General features: G+C 51.7%; 1 protein-coding gene across 3 annotated transcripts; it reads left to right on the forward strand.

The window, feature by feature from the left end:
- The first annotated feature begins 4,982 nt into the window (after positions 1 to 4,982).
- CTSH (cathepsin H) lies at positions 4,983 to 26,249 on the forward strand. 3 transcript variants are annotated; one of them, XM_017886846.1, is made up of 13 exons: positions 4,986 to 5,187; positions 9,228 to 9,259; positions 10,585 to 10,722; positions 10,998 to 11,103; positions 12,349 to 12,419; positions 13,009 to 13,113; positions 15,531 to 15,617; positions 15,948 to 16,538; positions 18,495 to 18,576; positions 20,209 to 20,277; positions 22,602 to 22,708; positions 24,894 to 25,019; positions 25,808 to 26,248. In XM_017886846.1, exons 8-13 carry the CDS (start codon positions 16,381 to 16,383, stop codon positions 25,881 to 25,883), a joined length of 618 nt encoding a protein of 205 aa, XP_017742335.1. In that variant the 5' UTR covers positions 4,986 to 5,187; positions 9,228 to 9,259; positions 10,585 to 10,722; positions 10,998 to 11,103; positions 12,349 to 12,419; positions 13,009 to 13,113; positions 15,531 to 15,617; positions 15,948 to 16,380; the 3' UTR covers positions 25,884 to 26,248. The 3 variants fall into 3 exon arrangements, with proteins under 3 accessions (XP_017742334.1, XP_017742335.1, XP_017742333.1); XM_017886845.1 differs by lacking the exon at positions 10,585 to 10,722 and having other exon boundaries at positions 4,983 to 5,300; positions 16,483 to 16,538; XM_017886844.1 differs by lacking the exon at positions 10,585 to 10,722 and having other exon boundaries at positions 4,992 to 5,187; positions 16,483 to 16,538; positions 25,808 to 26,249.
- The last annotated feature ends 463 nt before the right edge of the window (positions 26,250 to 26,712 follow it).

The raw sequence follows: 26,712 nt of genomic DNA on the forward strand, positions 1-26,712 counted from the left end.
TCCAACAATAAAACTGTTTGTCCATCTTGTCATGGACAGAGCTGTCTATCCAGCCATCCCTTCTTCTATCCATTCATCCATACATGCATCCAAACACACAGCCAGGCACCCAACCACTGAGCCAATGCTCCACCCACCTACCATATAAAATCAGCCTGTGGATGTGAAAGGAGTCCCACCTGTTACCAGCAGGCCTACTTAACTTCTCCAAGTCTCAATCTCTTCATCTGAAAATTGAGTATGTGTATGCTCATAAGGGCCTTCACAGGGTTGATATGAACAGTAAATAACAAAACCCATGTGAATGGTGGCTATTATATTGCTATTGTACAAAAATGAACATGGCTAAAGGCCCAACTTGTCTGCTACGACGTTGGCTCTAACAGATAATCCGGAAAACCAGTCAAACCTGTAGTTAACAGTTGCGGTGGTGGGGGAGGGGAGTGATAAAGTTGATTTATCCTTTTTGTTATCCCCAGATTCGGCTTAAGAAAAAGAATAAATGGCTGCGGGGCAGGTAACAATGACTAGAACATTCATGCAGGAGGCATTCTGCATGCAGGCATTGATTGCAGATTCCAGGACCTGTGGTTAGTGGACTCCTACTGATGTTTCTGGGAATTCTAGACCTGGAAGTTCAGGAAGGTAGGCAAGCCTCAGGACTCACTGTCATCACTTGTTCCCATGGGGCAAATACTTTAGTGGAGTAGAACTCTGGACTCAGGTACCCAGGAATTCAAATCCCACTCTTACTTACTTGTATGGCCTTAGACAATGTACGTAAGTGCCTCAATTACCTTATCCATACAATGGGGATTTAAAAAGTGAAGATTCTGCTGGGTGAGGTTGTGGTGGCTCAGGCCTGAAATCCTAGCACTTTGGGAGGCCTTGACAGGTGGGTTGCCTGAGCTCAGGAGTTCAAGACCTGCCTGGGCAACATGGAGAAACCCTGTTTCTACTAAAATACAAAAAATTAGCTGGGCGTGGTGGCAGGCACCTGTAATCCCAGCTACTCAGGAGGCTGAAGCAGGAGAATTGCTTGAACTGGGGAGGAGGACGTTGCAGTGAGCCGAGATCGTGCCATTGCACTCCAGCCTGGGTGACAGAGCGAGACGCTATCTCCAAAAAACTAAATAAATAAAATAAGATAAAAGTGAAGATTCACAAAGTTGTTGTTGTTGCTGTTTTTCCTTTTTTGAGATGGAGTCTTACTCTGTCGCCCAGGCTGCAGTGCAGTGGCATAATCTCGGCTCACTGCAAGCTCCGCCTCCCGGGTTCACGCCATTCTCCTGCCTCAGCCTCCCAAGTAGCTGGGACTACAGGTGCCAGCCACTACGCCCGGCTAATTTTTTGCATTTTTTAGTAGAGACAGGGTTTCACTGTGTTAGCCAGGATGGTCTTGATCTCCTGACCTGGTGATCCGCCCACCTCGGCCTCCCAAAGTGCTGGGATTATAGGCATGAGTTACCGCGCCCAGCTGATTCACAAAGTTTATTTGTGTGAAGCACTTGGAGCAGGGTCCAACACATCCCCACAAGAGGTCGTGACTCTGACCATGGATAGGCCTGCTCTCTGCCCTTGGCCTCCCAGCTTCCATAAGCACCAGACCTTCAGACCAATGAGGCACCTGCCAGCTTGGGCATTTCATCTGGTATATTGGTTTCCTCCTACTGTTGTGTGCTAATTACCACAAACTTAGAGGCTTACAACAGCACAAATGTATTCTATGGAAGTTCTTTAAGTCAGAAGTCCATGTGAACTTGGTTGGTTGCCTGGAGGGTCTCGGGGAGAATCTGCTTCCAAGCTCATTCAGAGTGCTGGCAGCGCAGCTCCATGCTGGTGAAGGGCTGAGGTCCTGGTTTCCTTGCTGGCTGTCACTAGGGTTATTTCCAGCTTCTAGAGGTTGCCTGTGTACCTTGGTTTTTGGCCCCCTTCAAAGCCAGCAGTGGCATAGAGAGTCCTTCTCATGATTCAGAGCTCTCTGACCCCACCTGCCTCATCCCTCCTCTAACTTCTCCGACCTCTCCTTCTGTCCCATCTCTCTGACTCTTCTCCTATGCTCTTCTGCTTCTAAAGGCCCACATGATTCCATAGGGCACCTCGGATAACCCAGGATAATCATATTTAAAGTCAGCTGATTCAAATGTTAATTCCATCTGCAAAGTCCTTCATGGCAGTCACTAGATTGTGCTTGAGTGAATAACCAGGGAACAGGAAGCTTTCGAGTTCTGCCTACCAGCCCTGTCCAGCCAAGACGGTGCCAGAAGCTCCAGTCCTCAGCCTCATTTCTGTAGAGGTGCAGAGAACTGGAACCAGGAGAAGCCCTCTCAGAGGTGACAGCCAGTTGGAGACAGAGAGTCAGACAAACTCACTATGAAAGTGTGTGCAGGTAGCAAAGGACAAAAAGCACACAACAGAGCATCAGAAAAGCCCATGCATGGCAGGGAGTCACTATTCTGGTGCCATGCTCAGGGCCAGGCATTTTACCTATAACTATATTTAAACTGCATGACTGTATCTAACTACCCTGGAAAGCAGGGACACTTGCTCCATTTTACAGATGAGGAAACTGAGGCCCAGGGGGAGGGGGGAACCACTTGCTTAGGTCACACAGTGAATCTGTAGTATGGCTAAAACCAAACATCGGTTTCCAATTAACCAGGTCAGTGCCCTCCACATCTCAGCACCCAGCGGCCCTGGCTTGCTGGAACTATCCACAAAGGAGGGTCACCAGGGACCTAGCGCAGTGGGCAGCTCTGGGGTCTGAGGTCTAGTATGCAGAGCTTTTAATTCTGACTTTCTCCAAGTGGCTGGGATGAGCAGAGGGGTGAAGCATTCCAGGCACACCTGAAGGGCAGGACATCTGCCTAGGGAGGACACCTTTATCCCAAGGCCAGCGACTCACGTTCCAAAGAGTAACCCAGCAGGGTCTTTTCTGAGACGTTTGTCACCCATAGGGGCATCCAGACAGGGATGGAGTCACAACCTAACGAAGATCTGCTTTATCTGAAAAAAAGTGCCTGCTGGAGCTGACCCCTGGTCCCATGGAGATTCCATGTCCATGTGCCACACTGGCCGCAGGAGAGGAGAGAGACTGTGGGGGAGGCTCTTTAAATGCAGATTTCTGAGCCCTACCGAGACCCAGTAGGTCAAATCCCAGGAAAGAAGTCCAGGAATCTGCTTCCCCAGGTGCCTGAGAAGCAGAGTCTGGCTAGAACATCAGGGGATAAAACACCAGTAGGAGGGAAGCCGTGAGAGAACTCAGATCTGGCTCCACTCACAGGTTGGAAAGACACATTTTTAAAAAGAGAGGGCAGGGCATAGAGGCTCACACCTTTAATCCCAGCACTCTGGGAGGCTGAGGCAGGAGGATCACTTGAGCCCAGGAGTTTGAGACCCCATCTCTACTAAAAATACAAAAAAATTAGCTGGGCTTGAGCCTGTGGTCCTAGCTACTCAAAAGGCTGAAGTGGGAGGATCTCCTGAGCCTGGGAGGCCAAGGCTGCAGTGAGCTGTGATGATGCCACTGCACTCCAACCTGGGTGGCAAGAAAGCCAGGCCCTGTCTCAAAATAAATAAATAAAAATTTAAAAATGAAGAGACAGAGGAAGAGAAAGCCCAGAGCAGAGAACACTGCAGTAGGTCAAGGCTGGGTTCAGACACTCTGCATGCGGACTGGGAAAGTTACAATCTACTCTTGGGGCCTCAGTTTCCTCTTCTGTAAAATGGGGGGGTCAACAACATGCCACTTTGCAAGGTGATGATGTAAGTGAAGAACAGGGTGCCACTGGGCACTCGAGGCTACAGCACAGGCGGTTCTAAATCACCCTTTCCTCACCCAAAGCAGTGACAGCACCAGCCTTCTCGGCCTGGAATGCACGTTCTTCTGTCTGTCTCACACCCATACCCTTACATACCATCTTCTTCAGCTTTGCGAGCTTCAGAGAATGGCCCTACAGTTCTTAATGTAACTTCCTCAGCAGAAAGACTAAAATGTTTATTAAGGGGCAAAGCAATTCACAAGGAGGGTGTCTAGCTTCTCCAGTTATAAGTCCACTCCAAGCAAAAGGGAAGCCAGGGGAATGTTGTTAACCAGGGCAGGGAGACATGGGGAGGGTGGGGGAAAGTCCGAGGTGGAGACACACAGGGACATGGGGGGGGGGTGTGAGGTGGGGACAGGCAGGGAGATGGGGGTGCAAGGTGGAGACACGCAGGGAAATGAGGGGGTGCGAGGTGGGGACAGGCACGAAGATGGGAGGTGCAAGGCTGGGACAGGAAGGGACATAGTGGTGTGAGGTGGGGAAATGCAGAGAGATTGGGGGGGTGCGAGGTGGGGACAGGCAGGAAGATGGCAGGAAGATGGGGGTGCGAGGTGGGGTCAGGCAGAGACATGGAGGGTGTGAGGTGGGGTCAGGCAGGGAGATGGGGGTGTGAGGTGGGGACAGGCAGGGACATGGAGGGGTGTGAGGTGGTGACAGGCAGGGACACGGGAGGTGCGAGGTGGGGACAGGCAGGGAGATGGGAGTTGCGAGGTGGGGACAGGCAGGGACATGGGGGTGCGAGGTGGGGACAGGCAGGGAGATGGAGGGTTCAAGGTGAAGACAGGAAGGGACATGGAGGGTGTAAGGTGGGGACAGGCAGGGACATGGGGGGTGCGAGTTGGGGATAAGCAGGGAGATGGGGGTGCGAGGTGGGGATACGCAGGGAGATGGGGGACGTGGGGATGGCGACACGCTGGGAGAGGGAGAGGCCAGGCTGAGACCTCCCGCGCTGTGCCAGCCAGTCCAGGCAGATCGAGGACTCAGCCAGGCCTGATAGCCAGACAAGCCCTTCCTCCCAGAGGAGATAAGGGAGCGAGGCGGCCGGGTGCTATGTGAACTACAGCTGGAGGGTTAGTCGGCGCCGCCCCCTCCCGCAAGCCTGGCCCCAGGGGAGTCCCGCCCACCCCGCCCTGCGCTCGCTCCGCCCTGCGTTCGCACCGCCCTGCGCTCGCACCGCCCCTCCGCGGTTGTGCAGCCCCGCCGCACTCGCAGTCGCAGTTGTGGGCTGCCACCTCCGTGGACCCTGAGCGCCAGAGCCCAGCCGCCACGGCCGCGATGTGGGTCACGCTGCCCCTGCTCTGCGCCGGAGCCTGGCTCCTGGGAGCCCCAGTGTGCAGCGCCGCGAAACTGTCCGTGAACTCCTTAGGTACGCAGAGGGGGCGCCGCCCGAGGGGTTGCTGGCAGGTCCTACAGTGGACGCCGGGAGAACTTGGCCGGGGACGCACTGGGCTCCGGAGGAACGAGGCAGAGCTTTCCCCGGTGAGAGGCCAGGGACTCTGCGTGCTGGCACGGGGAGGGGTGAACTGCATTATGGGGTGGGGGGACGTCTCGGAGGGTAGGCGGCTTGTAGGACCAGAAGAGCAGATGGGCTGAGTGTCCAGGGTCCCGCTTAGCCAGGCGGCTCTCCAGCCTAGAATACCAAAGGAGCCCGCAGCTCCTTCCGCCTTCCCCAACTGGGGTCACAGAGTGTCACACAGAGGACTCTGATCTGTCCCTGCCAGAGTCGAGCAAGGACTTTCCAGCCTTCTATAGCAGCTTCCCCCGGGACTTGGCACACAAGGGATCTCCATAGTGTCCTGGGAGTCCCATCTGTAGAGTAGGTTGGACGGGCTGTTTGAAAGAGTGTGCAACGGCAGCAGGGAAAGCACTCAGTCCAGCAGCGCTTTTAACCGCACCCCAGGGCCCATGGTGTCAGGTGGAGCCCCAGGACTCCTCTTGTTCGCCAGGCTGTGACTGGTCCAGCTTCGTGCTGCCCTTGCACCCTGTCTACTGCCCGGGCTCAGGCACTGCCCTGGCTGAAGGCAGGGAGTCTGCTCTTCCTTACTGCCTCTCTCCTTTCCTACTGCCCCTGGTCCCAGCCTCAGCCCACAGGCTCTGAACTTAAAGACCACCTGCCCCCTTCACAGAGAAAAGTAGCCAAGAAACAATCCGAGGAGCCAGGAACCTAGGGAGGGGGTGCTCTGAGCTCTGGAGGAACGGGACAGGGCTTTCCCCCAGCTAGAGGCTCAGGGGATGGGACAAAGATCACCGAGGCTGAATCTGGGCCGGAGGGTTGCCTCATTCCTTCCCACCTATTTATTAAAAAAGCCCCCCAGTCTTGCAGACCTCAGTGGGTGGCCAGCTCCAGGTCAGTTCCCGCCTAAGGAAAACCCAGCTGCCCCAAGTGAGGGCTGCTTGGAGGAGGCTGGCACTGAGAGACTGTCTGAATTCCAGAGCAGGGCTTGGCAAACTTTTTCTGTAAAAGACCAGATGGTAAATAACGTAGGCTTTATGGTGGTCTCTGTAGCAGCTACTAACTCTGCCATGGTAGTGTGATAGCAACCATAGATTGTATGTAAGTGAGTGAGTGTGACTGGGTTCTAATATAGGATTTTTATGGCCACTGAAATTTCAGTTTCAAATGACTTTCGGATGCTATAAAATATTATATTTCTTCTAACCATTCAAAAGTGTAAGAAACTGTTTGTAGCTCAGGAGCTGTACAAAAACAGGGGCCAAGGACCGGGTGCGGTGGCTCACACCTGTAATCTCAGCACTTTGGGAGACCAGGGCAGTCGGATCACTTTAGGTCAGAAGTTTGAGACCAGCCTGGCCAGTATGGTGAAATCCTGTCTCTACTGAAAATACGAAAATTAGCTGGGTGTGGTAGCCAGGCGCCTGTAATCCCGGCTACTCAGGAGGCTGGGGCACGAGACTCACTTGAAACCAAGAGGTGACGATTACTCCAGCCTGGGTGACAGTAAGACTCCATCTAAAACAGACAAACAAACAAACAGGGGAATACTGTAGTTTCCTGAAACCTGCTCTAAATCCAGGCAAAGCAGCACACATTATGGCACTTTTAAAAGTCCTGACTAGATTGGAATGGATCTATTTGAGGGTAGAGTATGGTTCACCAGCAGATTATTCTGGCCCCAGAATAATCTCCCCAGAGGCAAACTGGTAGTCAGTTGTCCTAAACTCAAACCCTGCCTCCAACTTTTGTCCTGAGTTGAGGTCTGTCTTCCTCTAAAGCCCTCAGCTGCAGCAGGGCACTTAATCAAGATTTGGAATCCCCTGAAACCCTAAAGGGACCCATGTTGGGGAAATGTGCATTTTCCCCCAGGGAAAATGGCCATAGATTGGTCTCTGGAACAGGTTCGAGACCCCAAAACAGAGATCTGAATGCTGTGTGGTAGTGATCTTCACACTGGAGGTATGAATCCTTGGGGGAATACAAAGATATTCCAAGTGATGCCGGCAGAGAGTGTTCTGGAAATCCATTTATAGACCTTTTATTTCCAAATGTCCTCTTTGCTAAAACTGGGAGAGAGCTCCTGAAGGCAAGGGGGTACCTCTTTCCTCTCATTCAGTCTGAACCTGAACCCATGGGTATAAAACAACAGGGACGGCAAACAAAAGACAAAACAGTAATAAATCCTTCATATCTGGCATTCTCAATTCCTCAAGGAAACTGAATTGAAGAGGAGAGGACCTCATGGGGGTATCAACTGATGGGGTCTTAAAGATAATGTTGAGTGAGGCCAGGCGTGGGGACTCATGCCTGTAATCCCAACACTTTGGGAGGCCAAGGTGGGTGGATCACCTGAGGTCAAAAGTTTCAGACCAGATTGGCTAACATGGTGAAACCCCATCTCTACTAACAATATAAAAATTAGCTGGGAGTGGTGGTGGGCACCTGTAAACCCAGCTACTTGGGAGGCTGAGATAGGAGAATTGCTTGAACTGGGGAGGTGGAGGTTGCAGTGAGCGGGTATCATGCCACTGCCCTCCAGCCTGGGCAACAGAGCCAGACTCCATCTCAAAAAAAAAAGAAAAGAGAAGGAAGGAAGGAAGGAAGGAAGGAAGGAAGGAAGGAAGGAAGAGGAAGGAAGGAAGAAGGAAAGGGAAGGAAGGAAGGAAAGGAAAGAAAGGAAGGAAAGAAGGAAGGAAGGTGAGGGAGGGAGGGAGGGAGGAAAAGAAAAGGAGAAAAGAAAAAGAAGGAAGGAAAGAAAGGAAAGAAGAAAAAGAAAGGGAAGGAAGGAAGGAAAGAAAGAGAGAGAAAGAGAAAGAAAGAAAGAAAAAGAAAGAAAGAAAGTTAGTTGAGTGATAGAGTACCATGGGATTGGATGCACAGAAAGGAGTGCAAAGAATTAAATGGCATTGCTCTTAAAAACTGCCTGCATTCCCAGCTGCTTATTTGAGCAGGGTTTCCCAGCCCTTTGACCTATAAGAAACAAAAATAAGACCAGAATTAATGCTGAACCTTTTCTCAATTAAACAATATTCACTCATGAAAATATAAATCCATTGTGGGGGATGGGTAGTAGAGTCCTGTTTATTTCATTAAGAGATGCATTTCTGATACAATTTTACTTTTGATGTTTAACAATTACTTTTCATAATGCATAATACATTTGAAATGTTTTAATCATTTGGGACACTAAAAATAATTATGATTACTCAATTCAGAATAATTTTTTTTTTTTGAGATGGAGTCTTGCTCTGTCACCCAGGCTGGAGTGCAACAGCACGATCACAGATCACTGCAAGCTCCGCCTCCCAGGTTCAAGCGATTCCCCTGCCTCAGCCTCTTGAGTAGCTGGAATTACAGGCACACACCACCATACCCAGCTAATTTTTGTATTTTTGTGGAGACGGAGTTTCACCACGTTGACCAAGCTGGTCTTGAACTCCTGAACTCAAGCAATCCACCCACCTTGGCCTCCCAAAGTGTTGGGATTCCAGGCATGAGCCACCGCACCCAGCTGGAGTAGATAGATTTTTAAATTAACTTCTTACTGAAATATAACATCATACAGAAAGGGGCACAATTCACTAAGTATGCATTTCCACGCATTTTCGCCATCTATACACACTCGGGTGACCAGTGCTCAGATGAAGAAACAAGACATGAGCAGCACCCCAGAAGTGCTTTCTGTGCCCCCACCCAGTAGGCATAACCACTATCCCGACTTTTAACACCACTGATTAACAGTACATACTTTTTCATGTTAATTTGGGGTACAAAACCAGGAAAAGTCAGAGTTTCTTTTAGCATTCTGTATTATATCACACCATTTTTGATGTTTTAAATTTAGCCCAGTTTTCTAAAATGCAAATCAGTTCTAAAGTGCCCTACTTTACTATAGACTCAACATTAGTGTGATGTGCCCAGACCTAATTTTTTTTTTTTTCTTTTTCCAGAGAAGTTTCACTTCAAGTCATGGATGTCTAAGGTCAGTGCCCAACTTCTTCTTTCTGAAGTTTTTCATTTCACAGTTTCCTGTTATCAAACCAAACTGTCCCAGATTTGAGACAATGAAAGAGGGAATTTCCAACTTGGCCTAATGGGGTCTTTCCAGACATTGAATTGGCCAAACACTGGGAAAGATGCAGTTAAGTAAATTCCTTCCAAATAGTGGTCCCAAGTGATGAACTTGGCTGACAGCCTTCCAAGCCCTGGGATTCGTTTCTGTATTTTGTATTCAAAGCATATTGTGGAGAATGTAAATTAGTACAACCATTGTAAAAAAAAAAACAAAAAAACCAGTATGGGGGTTCCACCAAAAACTCAAAACAAAACTACCATATGACCCAGCAAGCCTGCTACTGAGTATATATCCAAAAGAAAGGAAAGTTGTATAATAGGGAGATAACTGCACCCTCATATTTATTGCAGAACTAGTCACAATAGCCAAGATACAGAATCAACCTAAGTGCCTATCAACGGGGAAAGCAAACATGGTGTATATACACAATGGAATATTATTCAGCCGTAAAAATATGAGATTCTGTCATCTGCAGCAACATGGATGGAACTGGAGGCCAGTATGTTGAGTGAAATAAGCCAGGCATAGAAAGGCAAATATTGCACATTCTCACTCATATGTGAGAGATAAAAAGGTGGATCTCATGAGGAAAGACAGTAGAATGGTGACTACCAGAGGCTAGGAAGGGTAGGGAAGCAGGGATGAAGATAAATTGATTCATGAATACAAAGAAATTTTTTTTTTTTTGAGACAGAGTCTCACTTTGTTACCCAGGCTGGAGTGCAGTGGTGCACTCTCGGCTCACTGCAACCTCCACCTCCAGGGTTCAAGCGATTCTCATGCCTCAACCTCCTGAGTAGCTGCGATTACAGGTGCCTGCCACCACGCCCAACTAATTTTTGTATTTTTAGTAGAGATGGGGTTTCGCCATGTTGGCCAGGTGGGTCTTGAACTCCCGACCTCAGGTGATCCACCCGCCTCAGCCTCCCAAAGTGCTGGGATTACAGGCGTGAGCCACCACACCTGGCCCAAAAATAATTAGATAGAAGAAATGAAACCAAGTGTTTAGCAAATAAGTAGATTGGACTGTAGTAAGCAATAATTTATTGTGTATTTCCAAATAGCTATAAGAGAATAAGTTGAATGTTCCCAGCATAAAGAAATGTTTAAAGCAATGGATATCCCAGTTACCTTGAATTATTACAGATGATATGACTATATCAAAATATTACATGTATCAAAAAAGTACATCAGCTATATATCAATAAAAAATTATACACATTTGTTTTTAGAAAACCAAAGCACACTGTGTACTGGTTGTAAAATCAGTTGAGGAACACCAGTGCTTGTGCTTTTGAAAAATGGTGATTTTTGCCATAAACTTGACCCAGCACCAGCAGTGGCGTCCAGGAGTGCCCCGCATGTGGCAGGTCTGTTCACCAGTGCCTCTTGGACCGCAAGCTGACTTTCAAGCAGCTGCATGGTTTTCATTCTGGCCACAGGACCCTGAAGATGGGGTTGTTTTGTAACTTCCCAAATTTCTCAGCAGAGACTAAGGGCAGTGCCCCGCCCATTAACACAGATTCGGCCTGTGAATGATAGCAGAAAGAAAACCTTCAACTTTCCTCTTACGAAAACAAAAAAGTCTCCCTCTGGGGAGCTGTATCCTGTTTCCATGACTTGCTGTTGGCGTGTTTTGTTTTAGCACCATAAGACATACAGCACAGAGGAGTACCACCACAGGATGCAGACGTTTGCCAGCAACTGGAGGAAGATAAATGCCCACAACAATGGGAACCACACATTTAAAAGTATGTGGACACCTTCCTTCCTGGAAGGCAGTCAGTTAGTGAACCAGCCCATGAAAGGGCCCACTGGGTGCTGGTGGGTGGAGGGAGCAGAAGCCCGGGCTCTGAAGTTGTGTTTGGCTGACCTCAGATTGTGGCTCCACTGTTACTCTCTGTGTGATGTGGGATCGTAAATTTGGGACAAAGCTGGTACCCCTCTGGGTGGTTGTGAAGTTTACAAGAGACTATAGAAGCCCCTGCCCCATTCCTGCCATCTGAGGGTCCAGCCTAGAAGCCAAGCTCTGTCTTTGGATTGTTGTTGGGGGGTAGGGGTTGCTCATGGGCTCAGAGCAGCCCCTGGGAACATCTGCTTTCACTCCGGATTAATTTCACTAGAAACTCACACACACATCCAGCATATTTGCTAAGGACTCTGAGAAATATTGGTAGTTGACTAAATTGCTAATAAAGGCATCAAGCATGAACTGGAAGGAAACCTGGGCTTGAAACTCATTTCTGCCCAGTCCTAGCCTGTGACCTTCAGGGATGCTAACATGGGCAGTAAAGAGGAAATGAGGCCAGGTGTGGTGGCCCACGCCTGTAATCCCTGAAGACGAGGTCAGGAATTCGAGACCAGCCTGGCCAACATGGCGAAACCCCATCTCGACTGAAAATACAAAAATTAGCCAGACATGGTGGCAGGCGCCTGTAGTCCCAGCGACTAGGGAAGCTGAGGCAGGAAAATCGCTTGAACCTGGGAGGCGGAGGTTGCAGTGAGCCGAGATTGTGCCACTGCCTCCAGCCTGGGCAACAGAGCGAGACTCCGTCTACAAAAAAAAAAAAAGAAAGAAAAAGCGGAAATGATCACGCATCCCTCCTGGGGCTGTGTAGAGACCAAATTAGGCAGCAGGTGGGAAGGCCCCTGGCAGCAGTGGAGTGGTTCTTTACCTAGCCATCCATCAGATTGACGAGGGGAGTATCTAAAAAAGTAAGTGCCCAGGCTCCACCCCAGACCAACTGCATTAGCATCTCTGGAGTGTGGCCCGGATATCTATACCATTGAAAAAGCTCCCCAGGTATTTTGGCAGCACTGTAAGGGCTGACCTTAGTTTACTGAATTATATTAAATACAGAAACTTAAAGGAGATGAGTTGCAGTGGTTCTAAACAGGATACAGGTAAACAGGAGGTTTTATCATTTTTTCTTGTCTCTTCATTAATGATTCGCTAGCCACCTGTTTTATTTTGGTTTTTTCCTTCCTCTTTGTAGTGGCACTGAACCAATTTTCAGACATGAGCTTTGCTGAAATAAAGCACAAGTATCTTTGGTCAGAGCCTCAGGTAGGTATAATTCATTGCAACCAAACCTGAATCCTTTTAGTGAAACCTTTGGAATAAATTTGGAGCCTGCTCTGCTTCTAGGCAGATTCAGTCCCATCCCCAGATGCAGCTGAGGGTGTCCCCAGATTCTTTGGGGGAACCAGAGTAGTCAGCTCTCAGCAGTCCAGGCCCATGGCCTTAGCAATGTGGACCCTTAACTTCGGGCTCCCAGATTAAAATATAGATGCTCAGTTAAAAATGAATTTCAGATCAACAACAAGTAATTCTTTAGCATAAGTATATTCTAAAGATTGCACAGGATATACTTACACTACAAAGTTATTTGTTGTTTACCTGAAATTCAAATTTAACTAGGTGAGCTGTATTTTTATTTGCTACATCTGTCTACGCTATCCTAATGCTCTGGACTCTCAAGGGGACATGTAATTTAGCATTTGGGAGCAGTAGACAGGAGAGGGAAGGTTCTGACAGCTGCAGTCTTTCTCATTCTCTCTTGGTGATTCTGTTTTTATACCTTTCTTCTTCTTGTTGTCAGAAAGGTGTTTGGTTTTGTTTATTTTCCTGAAAATAATGTATTTGGTTGTTCCAGAATTGCTCAGCCACCAAAAGTAACTACCTTCGAGGTACTGGTCCCTACCCACCTTCCATGGACTGGCGGAAAAAAGGAAATTTTGTATCACCTGTGAAAAATCAGGTATGCTTGGCAATCTCCATCCTCTCCCTGCAAAACAGCCACACTCCCAGACAATACACCAGGAAGAACAACTCAAAAGGTCCACAAAACCACCTTAAGCACATCCCTGCCTCTGTTTCCTCTCAGCATCTCTCCAGCCCTCTTCCTTTGAGGGGCCAGGGAGGTCAGCACTTCTCTCGGCTGCTCTGGAGGATGCAAAAGTTCCTCTTTATTGGGCTAAAGTTCACTGCCTTCCTTCTCCACGCCTCACATTTTCCCATTGGTCCCAGGTCTCTCCTACAGGGCCATCCAAAACATTATGTTCCCTGTGCCCATCTGGACACCAGAACCCCATGCATCTCCTCTTCCCTGCTCCTTCCTCTCCAAGCCACCAGGGGCCAGCCCCTGCCCTGGCTGGCCACATCCCTCTGGTTAGTCCATGTGTCATGCATCAGCAAGCTTCTCATGGCGGGGGCTGGCCTCTGTGGCCCTCGTTGTGGGGCACAGAGGGCTTGGCAAGGTGAGAGGCCCCGCCTTCCTCCATGGGGGAGCAGTGGGGGGGTCTCAATACAGGCCCTGTCCCAGAGTCGGGACCCAGCCCCCACTGTTCTTCCAGCCTGCTGTGGCCCCTCCCCTAGCAGTGAATCTGCTGTGGCCTTCTTCAGAAAGACGCTGACCTCTGGTCTCTAGGAAATATCAAGTGAAGGTTTCCTTCCTGGAAACTCCTGGCTTTCCATCAAAATTCTCCATGAGAAATGTTTTTCCACTTTCCAAAAAGCCATGCAGCACAGCTTTAAATCCTCCCGGGCTCACAGTGTTCATGGAGCCTGCCAAGTGTTGGATGTTTAACTAGCACCCAGGAGCCAAAGCAAACCTCTCCTTGCTGCAGGGAGTGGAGCAGAAGCCTACCTTTGCCCCTGTGACCTTTTTAGACCCTCTGAGAATCACATGACAATTCAGGGCAACATGTAGTAAGTGTGGAAACCTAAACCTGCTCACCACTTGGACAGGTAGGAAAGGGAGGCCCATCAAGAATTTTCCAAGTCCTCCTGTTAACAGATCCTGGGCTATCAGGCAGAACGCAGCCAGCTGGGCTAAGGGAGCAGAATGAGGTACTTTCTGTCATAGATGTGTGCTATCTCTTACTGTGGCCGCTGTGTGGGGATAGAGATGGACAGCAGCCCCAGCGTCCATCAGCTCAGCACCCCCTTTGAGAGTTGTTCACTTTACAGCGGGGGAGCCTGAGAGGGAGGGTGGTTTGCCTGAAGTCCAAGGTAAGTAAGTGACAGAGGGGACTCAAAACCAGGCCCCTGCCCCAAGTCTAGCACCCAAGGCTCAGCCCAGCTCCGCCTCCTTCAGCAGTGAGCATAGTCTCCCCGGAAGTGGCCACACCTGCCTCATTGACTGTCTCAGGGACTCTCTCACCAGGCCGTCCCTCCGTCCCCCAGCTGAGAGAGATATGTAAAGGGAAGAGATTGGGGGAGGCCAGTGTGAACCTGGGATGATGACATGGAAGGCAGGAAGGGGACTTAGAGACATTTCAGAAGCCGAAGATGAAAGACTGAACCAGCGAGGCAAAGAAACAGGGATGAGCCCGAGAGAAATCCTTACAGCAGCCACCAGCATTGTGCCCATGGGGGCGACTGCCTGACCAGCAGGATCTGACCTAACCCTGCTAGTGCCCTGCAAGCAGGAACCCTCGCCATTCCCACTTTACAAGCAATGAAGCCAAGGCTTCGAGAGGGGAAGTGACTTGCCCAGGTCACCCACCTGGTGTGTGGCAGAGCTGGGATGTGAACCAGGCAGGCAGGCTGCAGCCCCCCACACCTAACCCTCATGTTATTCTGGAGGTGTTGTGAATAAGGGGGCCAGGCAGCGGCAATGAACTGTCAGAAGGTGGGGAGATGGGTGGATGGGGCGGGTCCCCCAGAGTCTGGGGTGTCAGGGGTGTCTGGGTGGGGTTGTCTGGCAGTTAGTTGGATGTCTGAGCCTGAGTGGAGGTCAGCACTGGGCTAGGGTTTGGGGAGCTGTTAGTTTAACAGGACTGTGGGCAGAATGAGACTGGAGGTGGAAAGGTGAGAGAAGGTTCTAAAAACAGAACTTTGGGGCATCCTTCTACAGGGAACCAGTGGGGAAAAGAGGAGCCAGCTGAAGATCGAGAAGGAAGAGAGCCAGAAGACTGTAGAATGGGGTGGGGGACTCCAGGCCCTGGCAAGATGGTGGGGATTGGGATGGGCCACCTGCTGCTCCTGCTCCTTTGCAAGCCTTTCAGGACTTGTGAGGCTCAGAATGAATGGATCTGGAATAGGGCTTTGTAAACTGTCAAGGCACTTGAGGACTCGGGAGCTCTGGCAGGATCAGCAGAGGAAGGCAGAAGGCAGGGCTGTCTCACGGTGTCCCCATCACTGATGTCCTCTGCCCTCCCCTGGCCTTTCCAGGGTGCCTGCGGCAGTTGCTGGACTTTCTCCACCACAGGGGCCCTGGAGTCTGCGATCGCCATCACAACCGGGAAGATGCTGTCCTTGGTAAGAAATCAGCCACAGGCCACCCCCTGCAGAGGACACCCCAGCCTGATGTGGGCCAGGCCTGAGCCTTTGGTCTCCCTGGAGCACTGGCTAAGGGTGCTGTTTCAGGTGGACCCAGATGCCCCAGCCTTGTGGACATCTAGCATGAGAATCTTAACTGATGCTTTTCCTGGGAAGGATCTGAGTTTATTAAGGAACTGGCCCAAGGGTTCATTCCCAGGTGGATCTGGGTGGTCCTTAGCTTGACAGCCTGGAGCCTTCCCCGCAGAGGGGTTCAGAAAGGCGGAGCCTGCCTGGTGGGTAGCCAACTAGGAGCTATGCCCTTCCCAGCAGCCTCAGTTGTCTTCATGAGGGAAGAGCTGGAACCTATGCATCCATCCCCTCGCCCACATGGGAGGGATGATGCCCCTGCAGGAACTGTCCTAGCCCCTGCCTCTGTGTAGGAAGGAGGGAGTGTGCACAGCAGGCCTGGTAAGGCCATGAGGGCCCTAGGTTGAAGACAGGTGGGGGTAGGGTTTCTGGCTAGGCCTGTTTCCCCCATCCTATACACCACTGTGGGACCCCATGCTCAGCATCGTATGGGCACACCTACAGGGCAAGGGCTTGGACCCAGCAGCCCTCGCCCCCTCTCACCTTCCCTGGCTGCCCCTGCTTACTGAGTCCCTCCCGACATATGCCAGCTGCTGAGCTGGCACTGCAGGACATACAGCAACTGTTCCTGCCCTTGGGGAGTTTATAATTTGGTCACCTGGACACAGCACTGATGGGGCCCCAGATGTGGCCCAGCCAGGGAGGTTCAGCGCCTCGTGCCAAACCCTTGATGGCTTCTCAGCTCGCAGCTTACTGGGTTGTGTCCTTCTTCCAGGCTGAACAGCAGCTGGTGGACTGCGCCCAGGACTTCAACAATCACGGCTGCCAAGGGTATGTCCCTGTCCAGGAGGGGCCCAAAACCTCTTCATTTCCCACTGACCGCTTTGACAGGATGCAGTGTGTGCTGGCTGTGCCACAGATATAATCCCACCACTGCCCTGGGTGATGGCTAAATGGTCTCTGTCATACAAGGGCGGTCACCTCACATGGCCATGTCTCATAGCCAGGACAGGGCAGAGCTAGAATCCGAGCCCAGGCCTCTGTCCTCTCTCCACTCTATCACCTGGCTCTCCACAGCACGGTTGACCCCACCCGCCACCAAGGCCTCTGGGAGTGTGGCTAAAAGAATTCAATAGAGTGAGCAACACACCATTACACATCATCCTCCAAACCCGAGATCCACACACAGATACAGGGTTGGCCTTTAGATGAACTTGCTAAAGTCCCAGCCTCCCAAGCTCGTTGCACCCTGTGAGGGTGAGGTGGCCGTGCGTAAGGGCTGTACCTTGCCTGGACCTGCTTTCCTGGCCCACTCTAAAGCAGGTTGCCAGGAATTTGCTGACATTTCTACAGTGACTGTGGCCCTCCCTTCATGCAGTGCTCTGAGACATTTCGGTGGCCTTTGCTCACCTGGCACATTGTGTGCATAAAGCCAGGCCCTTGGGGTGCCCTGCCTCAGCTCCCCTCCACCTCCCTGGGGCACATCCCTCTCCCAGGCCCCAGCCCCTTTGAGCTGGCTCTTCCTCCTGTAGGGAGCCGTGCTGCGGCCGAGTCCTGGGGACCCAGGGGTGAAGTCACAGCCTGCTGTCAGATCCACCATCCTGCTCAGTGTCCCCTCACTTCTGGTCTGTTTCCGTTCCACAGCTTAGAAATCTGACCCATAACAAGAGTCTGACATTTGGGCACTCTGGGGTCTCACTGTTTTTATCTTTATTTCATTATTTATTTATTTATTTATTTATTTATTTATTTATTTATTTTTGAGACAGAGTCTTGCTCTTTTCACCCAGGCTGAGTGCAGTGATGCAGTCTCGGCTCGCTGCAACCTCCGCTGCCTGTGTTCAAGCGATGCTCTTGCCTCAGCTTCCTGGCGGTGGTACACGGCATTACAGGCGCGCACCACCACACCCAGCTAATTTTTGTATTTTTAGTAGAGACGGGGTTTCACCATGTTGGCCAGGCTAGTCTCATACCCCTGACTTCAGGTGATCTGCCTGCCTTGGCCTCCCAAAGTACTGGAATTACAGGTGTGAGCCACCACATCCAGCCTGTTTTTCAAAGGAGTCTGTTTGCTTTGGTTCGGGATGGTACTTCCTTTTCTCATTCATACAACAAATATCATGGAGCACCCACTGTGTGTAGGCCCTGGGGATACAGCGCTCAGCAGAACTGGAGGAACGGGCATTCTGACAGGCTCAGACAGTGGTCAAGGCTAGACTAGGTCAGGTGGTGCGGAATTCTATGGAGAGAAACAGAGAAGGGATGGGGATTGCTGGGCAGCTGCTGAGTTTTTGTTTATTCTGGGAGGCCATGTGATGTAGAAAAAGACCCACTTTTGAACCACTTCCCAGCTTTAGCTGTGTGGCCCTGGCCAGGTTATTCAGCCTCTTTGCCTCAGCAAATTACAGCATCTACCACACAGGGTCGACATGAGGGGTCAGGGAGTCATGCCTGGGAAGCACCTGCTCAGGGGCACGGCCGTGTTGATGACTGCTCTGGGCTGATGCTGTTGACTGTGGTGTGGGGCTCTGCGCTCCTGACAGGCGGCTGGCCTTGAAGGGTCTCTGTCCCACTGAGGCACGTTTGGACTGTTCCTTGGACTCCGGTGGCCTCACCTGAGTTTGCTGAGACTTATCTCAAGGCCTCTCAGAGACCCCCTCTGCCACTGGGACATGCCCAACCAAGTCCCCAGCCTGCCAGGCCAGACATCTTGCTGCGCCAGCCCCCGAGGGTCCCGCCTCTATCAGGACAGCCCCAGGTGGGCTCACCTGTGTGTACTTCTTGCAGGGGTCTCCCCAGCCAGGCTTTCGAGTACATCCTGTACAACAAGGGAATCATGGGTGAAGACACCTACCCCTACCAGGGCAAGGTAACTCCAGCAGCCTCCGCTCTGTCTCCTTGGTGTACAGCACGCCTAGTTTCACTCCCTCCCCAGCCTTGGAAGACATCCCTTCTCGCTCCACCTCCCTCCCACTGGAATTCTCACAATTGTCTGTGCTCTCCAAATTCTTCCTTCCCCTCCTCCACCCACCTGAGCCCACTGCTCTCACTAGACCAGGGGCCTCTTATTCTCACCCCATACCCGCTCTGCAGTACCATATCTCTCCTTCCTGAGCCAGCCTTCTCAGGACCCCTCCTTCCCCCTACCTGCCCCATCTTCCTGGCTCCTCTCCCTCCTGCCACGAGCGCCATCGTCTCGCCTCTAGCCTCTGTCCATGCAGTCGGCCTCTTGTGCCAAGGACCTTTGGGGGCCCACCCCCACCCCCACACTATCAAGGCTGCTGGTTCTCCCCACCATCACCTCCGCCCAGCCTGGCCACAGCCAAGTGACTTGTCTTTCCCCGAGACCTGTTGCTCCTCCTGTATTTCCCCTCGCGGTGACGAGCGGCACTGGCCTCCCTCAGAATTTCCTGGGTGTCCATAGTCCTGTCAGGCCGGTCCCCCTCCCTACCCTGCCCTGCTGCCAGCCTGCTGACCACCATAGACCTCACATGACTCCCTTTGCCCATCTGTGTCGCTGACCGCTCAGACTGGGGCCTCCATCCAGACCCCTGAGGGTGGCCTCCCCCAGGCCTCTCAGACCCAGCTCAGACCCCATGCCTGCCTGAATCAGAAAGCCGCAGAGGCTCCATGAGGCCTTCAGGAGAAAGCCCAGACTCCATCTCAGTCTCCCTGTCCCTGTCTCTTTTACTCTCCCTTCTTTTTTTTTTTTTTTTTTTTTTTTTTTTTTTTTTTTTTTTTTTTTTTTGAGATGGAGTCTTGCTTTGTTGCTCAGGCTGGAGTGCAATGGCACAATCTGGGCTCACTTCAGCCTCCGCCTCCCGAGTTCAAGCAATTATCTGCCTCAGCCTCCTGAGTAGCTGGGATTACAGGCACCTGCCCCCATGCCCAGCTAGTTTTTTGTATTTTTAGTAGAGACAAGGTTTCACCATCTTGGCCAGACTGGTATTGAACTCCTGGCCTCGTGATCTACCCGCCTCGGCCTCCCAAAGTGCTGCGATTACAGGCGTGAGCCACTGCACCTGGCCAACTCTCCCTTCTTAACCTCACGCCAGGCCCAGCCCCATGCTGGTTCCTAAATGCCAGGTCCTGCCCTCCCTCCAGTCCTGTCCGTTGTCCTGCTGCCTTCTCTCCTGCCTTGAAAGGGCTGTGCTTCCCTCCTTGTGACCTTACCCCTGCACCTGCCTCTTGCCAGCGTTGTTTCCTGGGCTGAGACTGTCCCTACTCCCCTGCCACACAGGCTCTGACTCAGCCTCCACTTCTCAGCGAGTTTCCTCAGGCCGGGTCAGGCCCCTCCCCAGGCTCCCACCACACACCATGTGTGCCCACCTCTGCCAAAGCCAGGACAGGACCATCTGCTACCAGACCCTAAGCTCCTTGAAGACAAGGATGCCAGGCCCTGACACATCTTGTTTTGTTTAGTAAATGTTATTGAACTGGATGGGGAGGCTGAGACTTCAGGTCCCTAACCTGTATTTCATGCCCTTTGCATCCTCAACAGGATGGTGACTGCAAGTTCCGGCCTGGAAAGGCCATCGGCTTTGTCAAGGATGTAGCCAACATCACAATCGTGAGTGCCGATCCCCCTCTGGGATGGGGAATGTGTCCTGATGAGGAGACCTCTCTCACGCTGTCCGATAGCCAACAGGCCCAGCAGGGCAGCCTTTCTGACAGCACATCCCTTTGATGAGTTCAGATTATCACTGGGTCTCAGTTGCTGTGACAGTGGCGAGGTGGGACATGGGAGGGAAAGTGCAAACTGGCAGGCAGGCTCTTCGGTTCTGAACTCCAGATCCACCCATGCCTTCATTCTTGTGGTTCTATTTTCTTGCCTGTAAAATGCAAGCAATTGTCCACATCCCACAGAAGCAGGTATGAGCATGTGCTTGACACAGCGTGTGTGAGACTGAGGAGGGTGAGTGTCACTCAGGATGAGCCAGGTTCTGTTGTAATAACAACTGTGCCCAATCTGCATGGCTGACAACAGTCAAAGGGTGTGTGGCACTCCTGCGCCCGTGCACAGCTTAGGGAGGGTGGTGTGTGCTTGGTGTCATTGGCCTCATGCCAGGAATAGAGGGAAAGAGGGTGGTAAATGATGCCCTAGCTCTAAAGCCAAAGCAAGTCTCCCAGTCACAGTTGACCTCAAGTGAATAGGGATGTGTGGTCTTACCCTGCTTCTCCCAGAGAGAACTGGAACGTGAGTGAATGCCCTCGTGACTCCAGCGTGCATGCGTACAAGTGTGGGAGGGTGTGTGTGAGGAGTGGAGGAATATCCCTCAGGTTGTGTGTGTGCCCACGAATATACGTACAGTTCACAAACGTGATGTCTGTGTAATGACAGCAGCATTACATTAAATGTAATGACAACCATTTAGTTGAAGCATATGCCAAGCTCTCAGCAGTAACATCCTTAACTTGATGGAGTACTTCTAGGCGATGTACCAACCCTCAACACACACTATCCCCTCTAGACCCGAACTGGCCCTAGGAGATGAGTATCCTTATTACCTCATGTGACAGATGAGGAAACAAGCTCCAAGTGGTTAAGTAACATGCCCAAGGCCACAGAGCTAGGAAATGGATGCTGAATTTGAACTAAGAATATGTCATTCCAGAACCAGGGCTCATTGCCTTGACAGCGTACAGCCCACACCCTGTACTCAGGATATCACCCTCTTCAGAATGTTGCTGCTGTCACTCAAGCTGGCTGCTCTGGGCCGTGATATCCCACAGACAGGTGAATTGGGGCCTCAAAGGTATCCTTTGCGTGGTCCCCAGAAGAGCCTCATTGGTGACACCTGCAGGGCCCTGACGACCAGGCCAGAACTGGCATTCAGCCCTCTTGGGCAGGCCCATGGGGTGGAAATTGTGCCACCCACAGAAGTCATCACCGCTGTGCTGGGCCGGCCTTTGTGCCCTCCAAGTCTCAGATATTCCCCGACTTGTCGGGCTCACAAGGCCTCGTCCACATACCAGGAAGAAAGGCACTCCCTCGCCAGGCAACTGTTTGCTTTTCACCGCTGGGTCTCTGTCCACCCCTCCAGGGAGGCAGGATGGAGGGAGGCTGGGCGCCCCGTTCCTCCTGCACTTGCTTCCCTTCAGCAGGGCCCTGGCCTCAGCGCAGGTAACTTTCACCCCCATTTCAACTCCCAGAGGTCTCTTCGTTAGCGCACTTGAACCCAGCCACCCCAACCCAAAAGCTCCAAAAGTGCTGATGCCTGGGCCCCACCCTGCAGATACTGTTGTAGTTGGTCTGGGGCACAGCCTGGACTTGGGGTTTTTTAAAAGTTCCACATGAGGTTCTACCTGCTGCTGTCACCTGGTCTCTGCAGCTCTGTTCCAAAGCTGCAGCCTCCAGGAAGCCACCCTGACTTCCCCCACCTGCCTTCCCCCTTGGAGGGGACAGGTTCTACTCAGAAGGCACACAGCTCTCAGCTGGGTCTTCTCTTGTTTCCACCGCCATCTGGGACCTACCCGTCCATGGTTTATAATCCCTGTGTTCTAGCAGCAAAGCTTTGTGGACTGGGTTTATGGGTGTAGGGCGTCCTGGGGTAGTGGGACATCATACCCATCTCTGCAGCCCTGAGAGCTGCTGGCCCAGGAGAGGACCTCAGGGAATGGGTGTGAATGACTGAATGAGTAGGTCCATGCTGTACCCCAAGGTCCCTATCCCAGAGGGTGCAGGGTTTCCTAGGAGCAGAGTTGGGGAGAGGAATGAGAAATGGCCAGACAGACCCAGCCAGAGACGGGAAGGGAGAGAGGCCACAGGGGAGCTAGTTCTGGCCATGATGCTGCTCTGGGCCTCTAGCCCCTAGCTTGAGGCAAAAGGCTGTACTGTGAAAGGAGTAGGGAGGTGACAGGCCATGTGTGTCTGTCTCGGTCCTGTTTCTACAGTATGATGAGGAAGCGATGGTAGAGGCTGTGGCCCTCTACAACCCTGTGAGCTTTGCCTTCGAGGTGACTCAGGACTTCATGATGTATGAAACGGGCATCTACTCCAGGTGAGTCGGGGTCCCAGGAACCAGGCGGGACAGTGGGGAGGGCCTTGGTGGACCTCCTCACACCCCACTCATGGGACTTGGGCTCGCAGCCCAGACTCCTGTGTGTCAGACCCTTCATGACACCTGCCAGGTGCTGGGCGTTTTACACATCCCTCAGGTAATCCTCACACAGCCCCAAGGTCTAGGAGCCACGGCCTCTAGCAAAGGAGAGAAGGTCAGAAAGGATACAGCAGACACAGGCCACCTGGCTAGTGAGAGCTAGGGCCAAAATGTGAGAGCTCTGTGTTCCTTAACAGAAGAGCTGCCTCCAGTTTGAAAAACCCATGTTCAGGCCAGGCGTGGTGGCTCATGCCTGTACTCCCAGCACTTTGGGAGGCCAAGGTGGGCGGATCACTTGAGGCCAGGAGTTAGAGACCAGCCTGGCCAACATGGTGAAGCCCCATCTCTACTAAAAATACAAAAATGAAAAAAGAGCCAGGCATGGTGGTGCGCACCTGTAATCCCAGCTACTCGGGAGGCTGAAACACAAGAATTGCTTGAACCCGGCAGATGGAGGTAGCACTGAGCCAAGATTGTGCCACTGCACTCCAACCTTGGTGACAGAGCGAAGCTCTGTCTCAGATAAAGAAAACCCATGTTTAAAAATTTGAAGACATAAAATAGGGAGAAGAGAGTAGCTGCCCTCACACACTAGGATCCTGTGCTGGAGGAGTCACCCAGGCTTCTTCAGAAAAACCAAGCTTTAGCCTCTTTACTACGGGGTTTCTCTCACCAGCACCTCTTCGCCTGCCTGGTTTGCAGCCTCACTTCCCTCCCTTCATCAGTTGCTGCCCTTTAACGTCACTCGCGTCTGTGCTCTCCTCTCCCTCCCTGAGGCTCTGCCCTGGCCATCATTGTCCTTGGACCCCCTAACCCCCCACACACTGTTCCAGCCTCCACTGGGAGCTCTCTGCCTTCTGAAACACTCCTCTTGACACACCAACCTTTGAATACACCAGTGTCCCTGCTTTCCCAGGGTCCTACCCTCGGGGGGACCCTCATGATCTGGTCCTCCCTCTTTTTCCACACTCATCTGCCATCAAACCCTTGTCTCCTCTGTTCCACCCTGCAGCCCTCACCCCAGCCACGCAGAAGGGTTCATAGTTCCATGGGCATTCCCTGCCTCCTCAGGGAGCCTTCCCTAACCCACCCTGCCCACCCCCACCCCAGTAGGTTGGATCCCCTCCTGCGGGCTCTGTCACCCTCCCACTGTCACAGCCCTCAGGCCACTGTAGAGAAGCAGCGTCTTTGCCAACCTGCTCCCTGCCAAACAGGGCTTCCAAGGGACAGTTATGCATGCTGCCTGGATCCCAGCACCTGGCCCTGGGCCTGGCGCGAGCCCATGGCCCACTTGCACATCAGCTGAATTCACACCTGACCACTGCAGTTTGTTCTCTTGAATTTCTTGGAATTTCCTTATGGAAGCTAGTTCACTTTTGTAAACAGAAGAAGTTGTATTTTTGCCATAGGTATAAAGTAATATTTAATAAATGCAGTGGCAACAAGGCAAAGCTGTGTTAAATTCTTCCAGACGCTGTTGCCTGAAGAAGGTGCAGCAGGAAGGCGGCTCTCTCCTTGCTAGGAAAGAGGGAGTAGAAAGTGTCAGGGGTGAGACATGGGCCAGCACCATATGGAGAGTTTCCCAACAGGAGCAGAAGAACCAAAAGAACTAAAAGAGCTGGGTGTGGTGGCTCACACCTGTAATCCCAGCACTTTGGGAGGCCTTGGTGGGTGGATCACCCAAGGTCAGGAGCTTGAGACCAACCTAGCCAACATGATGAAACCCCGTCTCTACCCAAAATACAAAAATTAGCCAGGTGTGGTGGCACATGCCTGTAATCCCAGCTACTCAGGAGTCCGAGGCAGGAGAATTGTTTGAACTCTGGAGGTGGATGTTGCAGTGAGCAGAGATAGCACCATTGCACTCCAGCCCAGGCAACAGAGTGAGACTCCATCTCAAAATATAAAAAGAACTGAAAGGAGTTCTCTCGCGGTGACTAAATGTGATTAAATCACCACCTTACGTACCTCCCTGGTCCCTGTGGGGAACATTGCTCTAAAGTACTCAAAGAGGCGTTGCTGGATGGGACTGTCATTGCTTTTATCCTTCCCATATGATCACCTCTTTTTAAATTTTGTTTTCCAGTACTTCCTGCCATAAAACTCCAGATAAAGTAAACCATGCAGTACTGGCTGTTGGGTATGGAGAAGAAAATGGGATCCCTTATTGGATCGTGAAAAACTCTTGGGGTCCCCAGTGGGGAATGAACGGGTAAGCAGCTCCCAGGTCCCACTGCTGGGAGGGGGATGTTGCTCAGGCCTGGAGGCCCTGGGGGCATCACTTCCATCTCAGAGTTATGGCTTCCACAAATGAGCTGGTCAGCCAAGCCCTAGCCCAGGCCAAGGGGAAAGGGAGCATGAGAATGTAGCCTCCACATCTCCAAGCCCCCATTTGCAGCCCTCACAGGGCCCCAGGTCTTCAGGATGCTGCAGGGAGAGCAGGAGGCCAGCTGGCTCAGAAGGACTGCTAGGAAAACAGCTCAGAACTCGGAACTCTGCTGGCATGAAATCAGTGTCTGGGAGGGTCCGTCTCTGAGAAATCAAGGCAACAAATGTACCCCTGATCACTGACAGCCCCTCCTTTGGGGAGAAAAGGCTGGCATGGGGTGGCCTTTGTACATGCTGCTGTGCCTTTGTTCTGTCCTCCTCCCAGACTCCATGTCTTCATCTGAAAAGGAGAGCTTTCGTGTTCCCTCAGGGTCCTGTTGATTAAATAGCTGTGTGAGGGCCTGGCCAGGGCTAAGAGGGGGCCCTTGGTAAATTTTCGGGAGAAGTGGGATATAGAATGTTCATCTGGCAGCCAAGGAGAAGGAAGAATGAATTCTTCATAAAGTCAGGTCAGTGATTTGCTGGTGATCAAATAAGCTGAATGCTACTGTTTTATGAATAAATTCAGAGGGTCTCATCCCTAAAGTCAGCTCTTGGTGAGCAGCAAAACATTCTAGAAAGGCCTGTGGTCAGGAGACCGCCAGCTGGGCCTCAGCTCCTCTCTTTGCCCAGGTACTTCCTCATCGAGCGCGGAAAGAACATGTGTGGCCTGGCTGCCTGTGCCTCCTACCCCATCCCTCTGGTGTGAGCCATGGCTGCCGCAGTGCAGACTGGCGGAGAAGGAGAGAAACGAGCAGCCTGGGCCTGGGTGGAAATCCTGCCCTGGAGGAAGTTGTGGGGAGATCCACCGGGATCCCCAGCATTCTGCCCTCACCTCTGTGCCCAGTCTAGAAACCTACAGAGAAGGAGGAGTTCCACCACGAGCTCACCTACGTCTGTGACGCAAAGATCACCAGCCATGTGCCTTAGTGTCCTTCTTAACAGACTCAAACCACATGGACCACGAACATTCTTTCTGTCCAGAAGGGCTACTTTCCACACATAGAGCTCCAGGGACTCTCTTTTCTGTATTCGTTGTTCAATAAACATTGAGTGAACACCTCCCTGGATGGAGCATGCTGGTCATCAGTTGCCCATCTCTACTGAAAATACAAAAATTAGCCAGGCATGGTGGTGTGTGCCTGTAGTCCCAGCTACTCAAGAGACCGAGGCAGGAGAATTGTTTGAACCCGGGATTGGGAGGTTGCAGTGAGCTGAGATGGTGCCACTGCACTCCAGCCTAGGTGACAGCGAGACTCTGTCTCAAAAGAATAAAATAAAAAATAAAAGGGGCAGCCAGGCGCAGTGGCTCATGCCTGTAATCCTAGCATTTTGGGAGGCCAAGGTGGGTGGATCACAAGGTCAAGAGATTTAGACCATCCTGGCCAACATGGTGAAACCCTGTATATACTAAAAATACAAAAAATTACCTTAGCATGGTGGCACACGCCTGTAGTCCCAGCTACTTGGGAGGCTAAGGCAGGAAAATCGCTTGAACCCGGGAGGTGGAGGTTGCAGTGAGCCAAGATCGTGCCACT

The sequence above is a fragment of the Rhinopithecus bieti genome, unplaced genomic scaffold (genome assembly GCF_001698545.2).
Source record: "Rhinopithecus bieti isolate Rb0 unplaced genomic scaffold, ASM169854v2 scaffold_15087, whole genome shotgun sequence".
In the NCBI taxonomy this organism is placed as follows: Eukaryota; Metazoa; Chordata; class Mammalia; order Primates; family Cercopithecidae; genus Rhinopithecus; species Rhinopithecus bieti.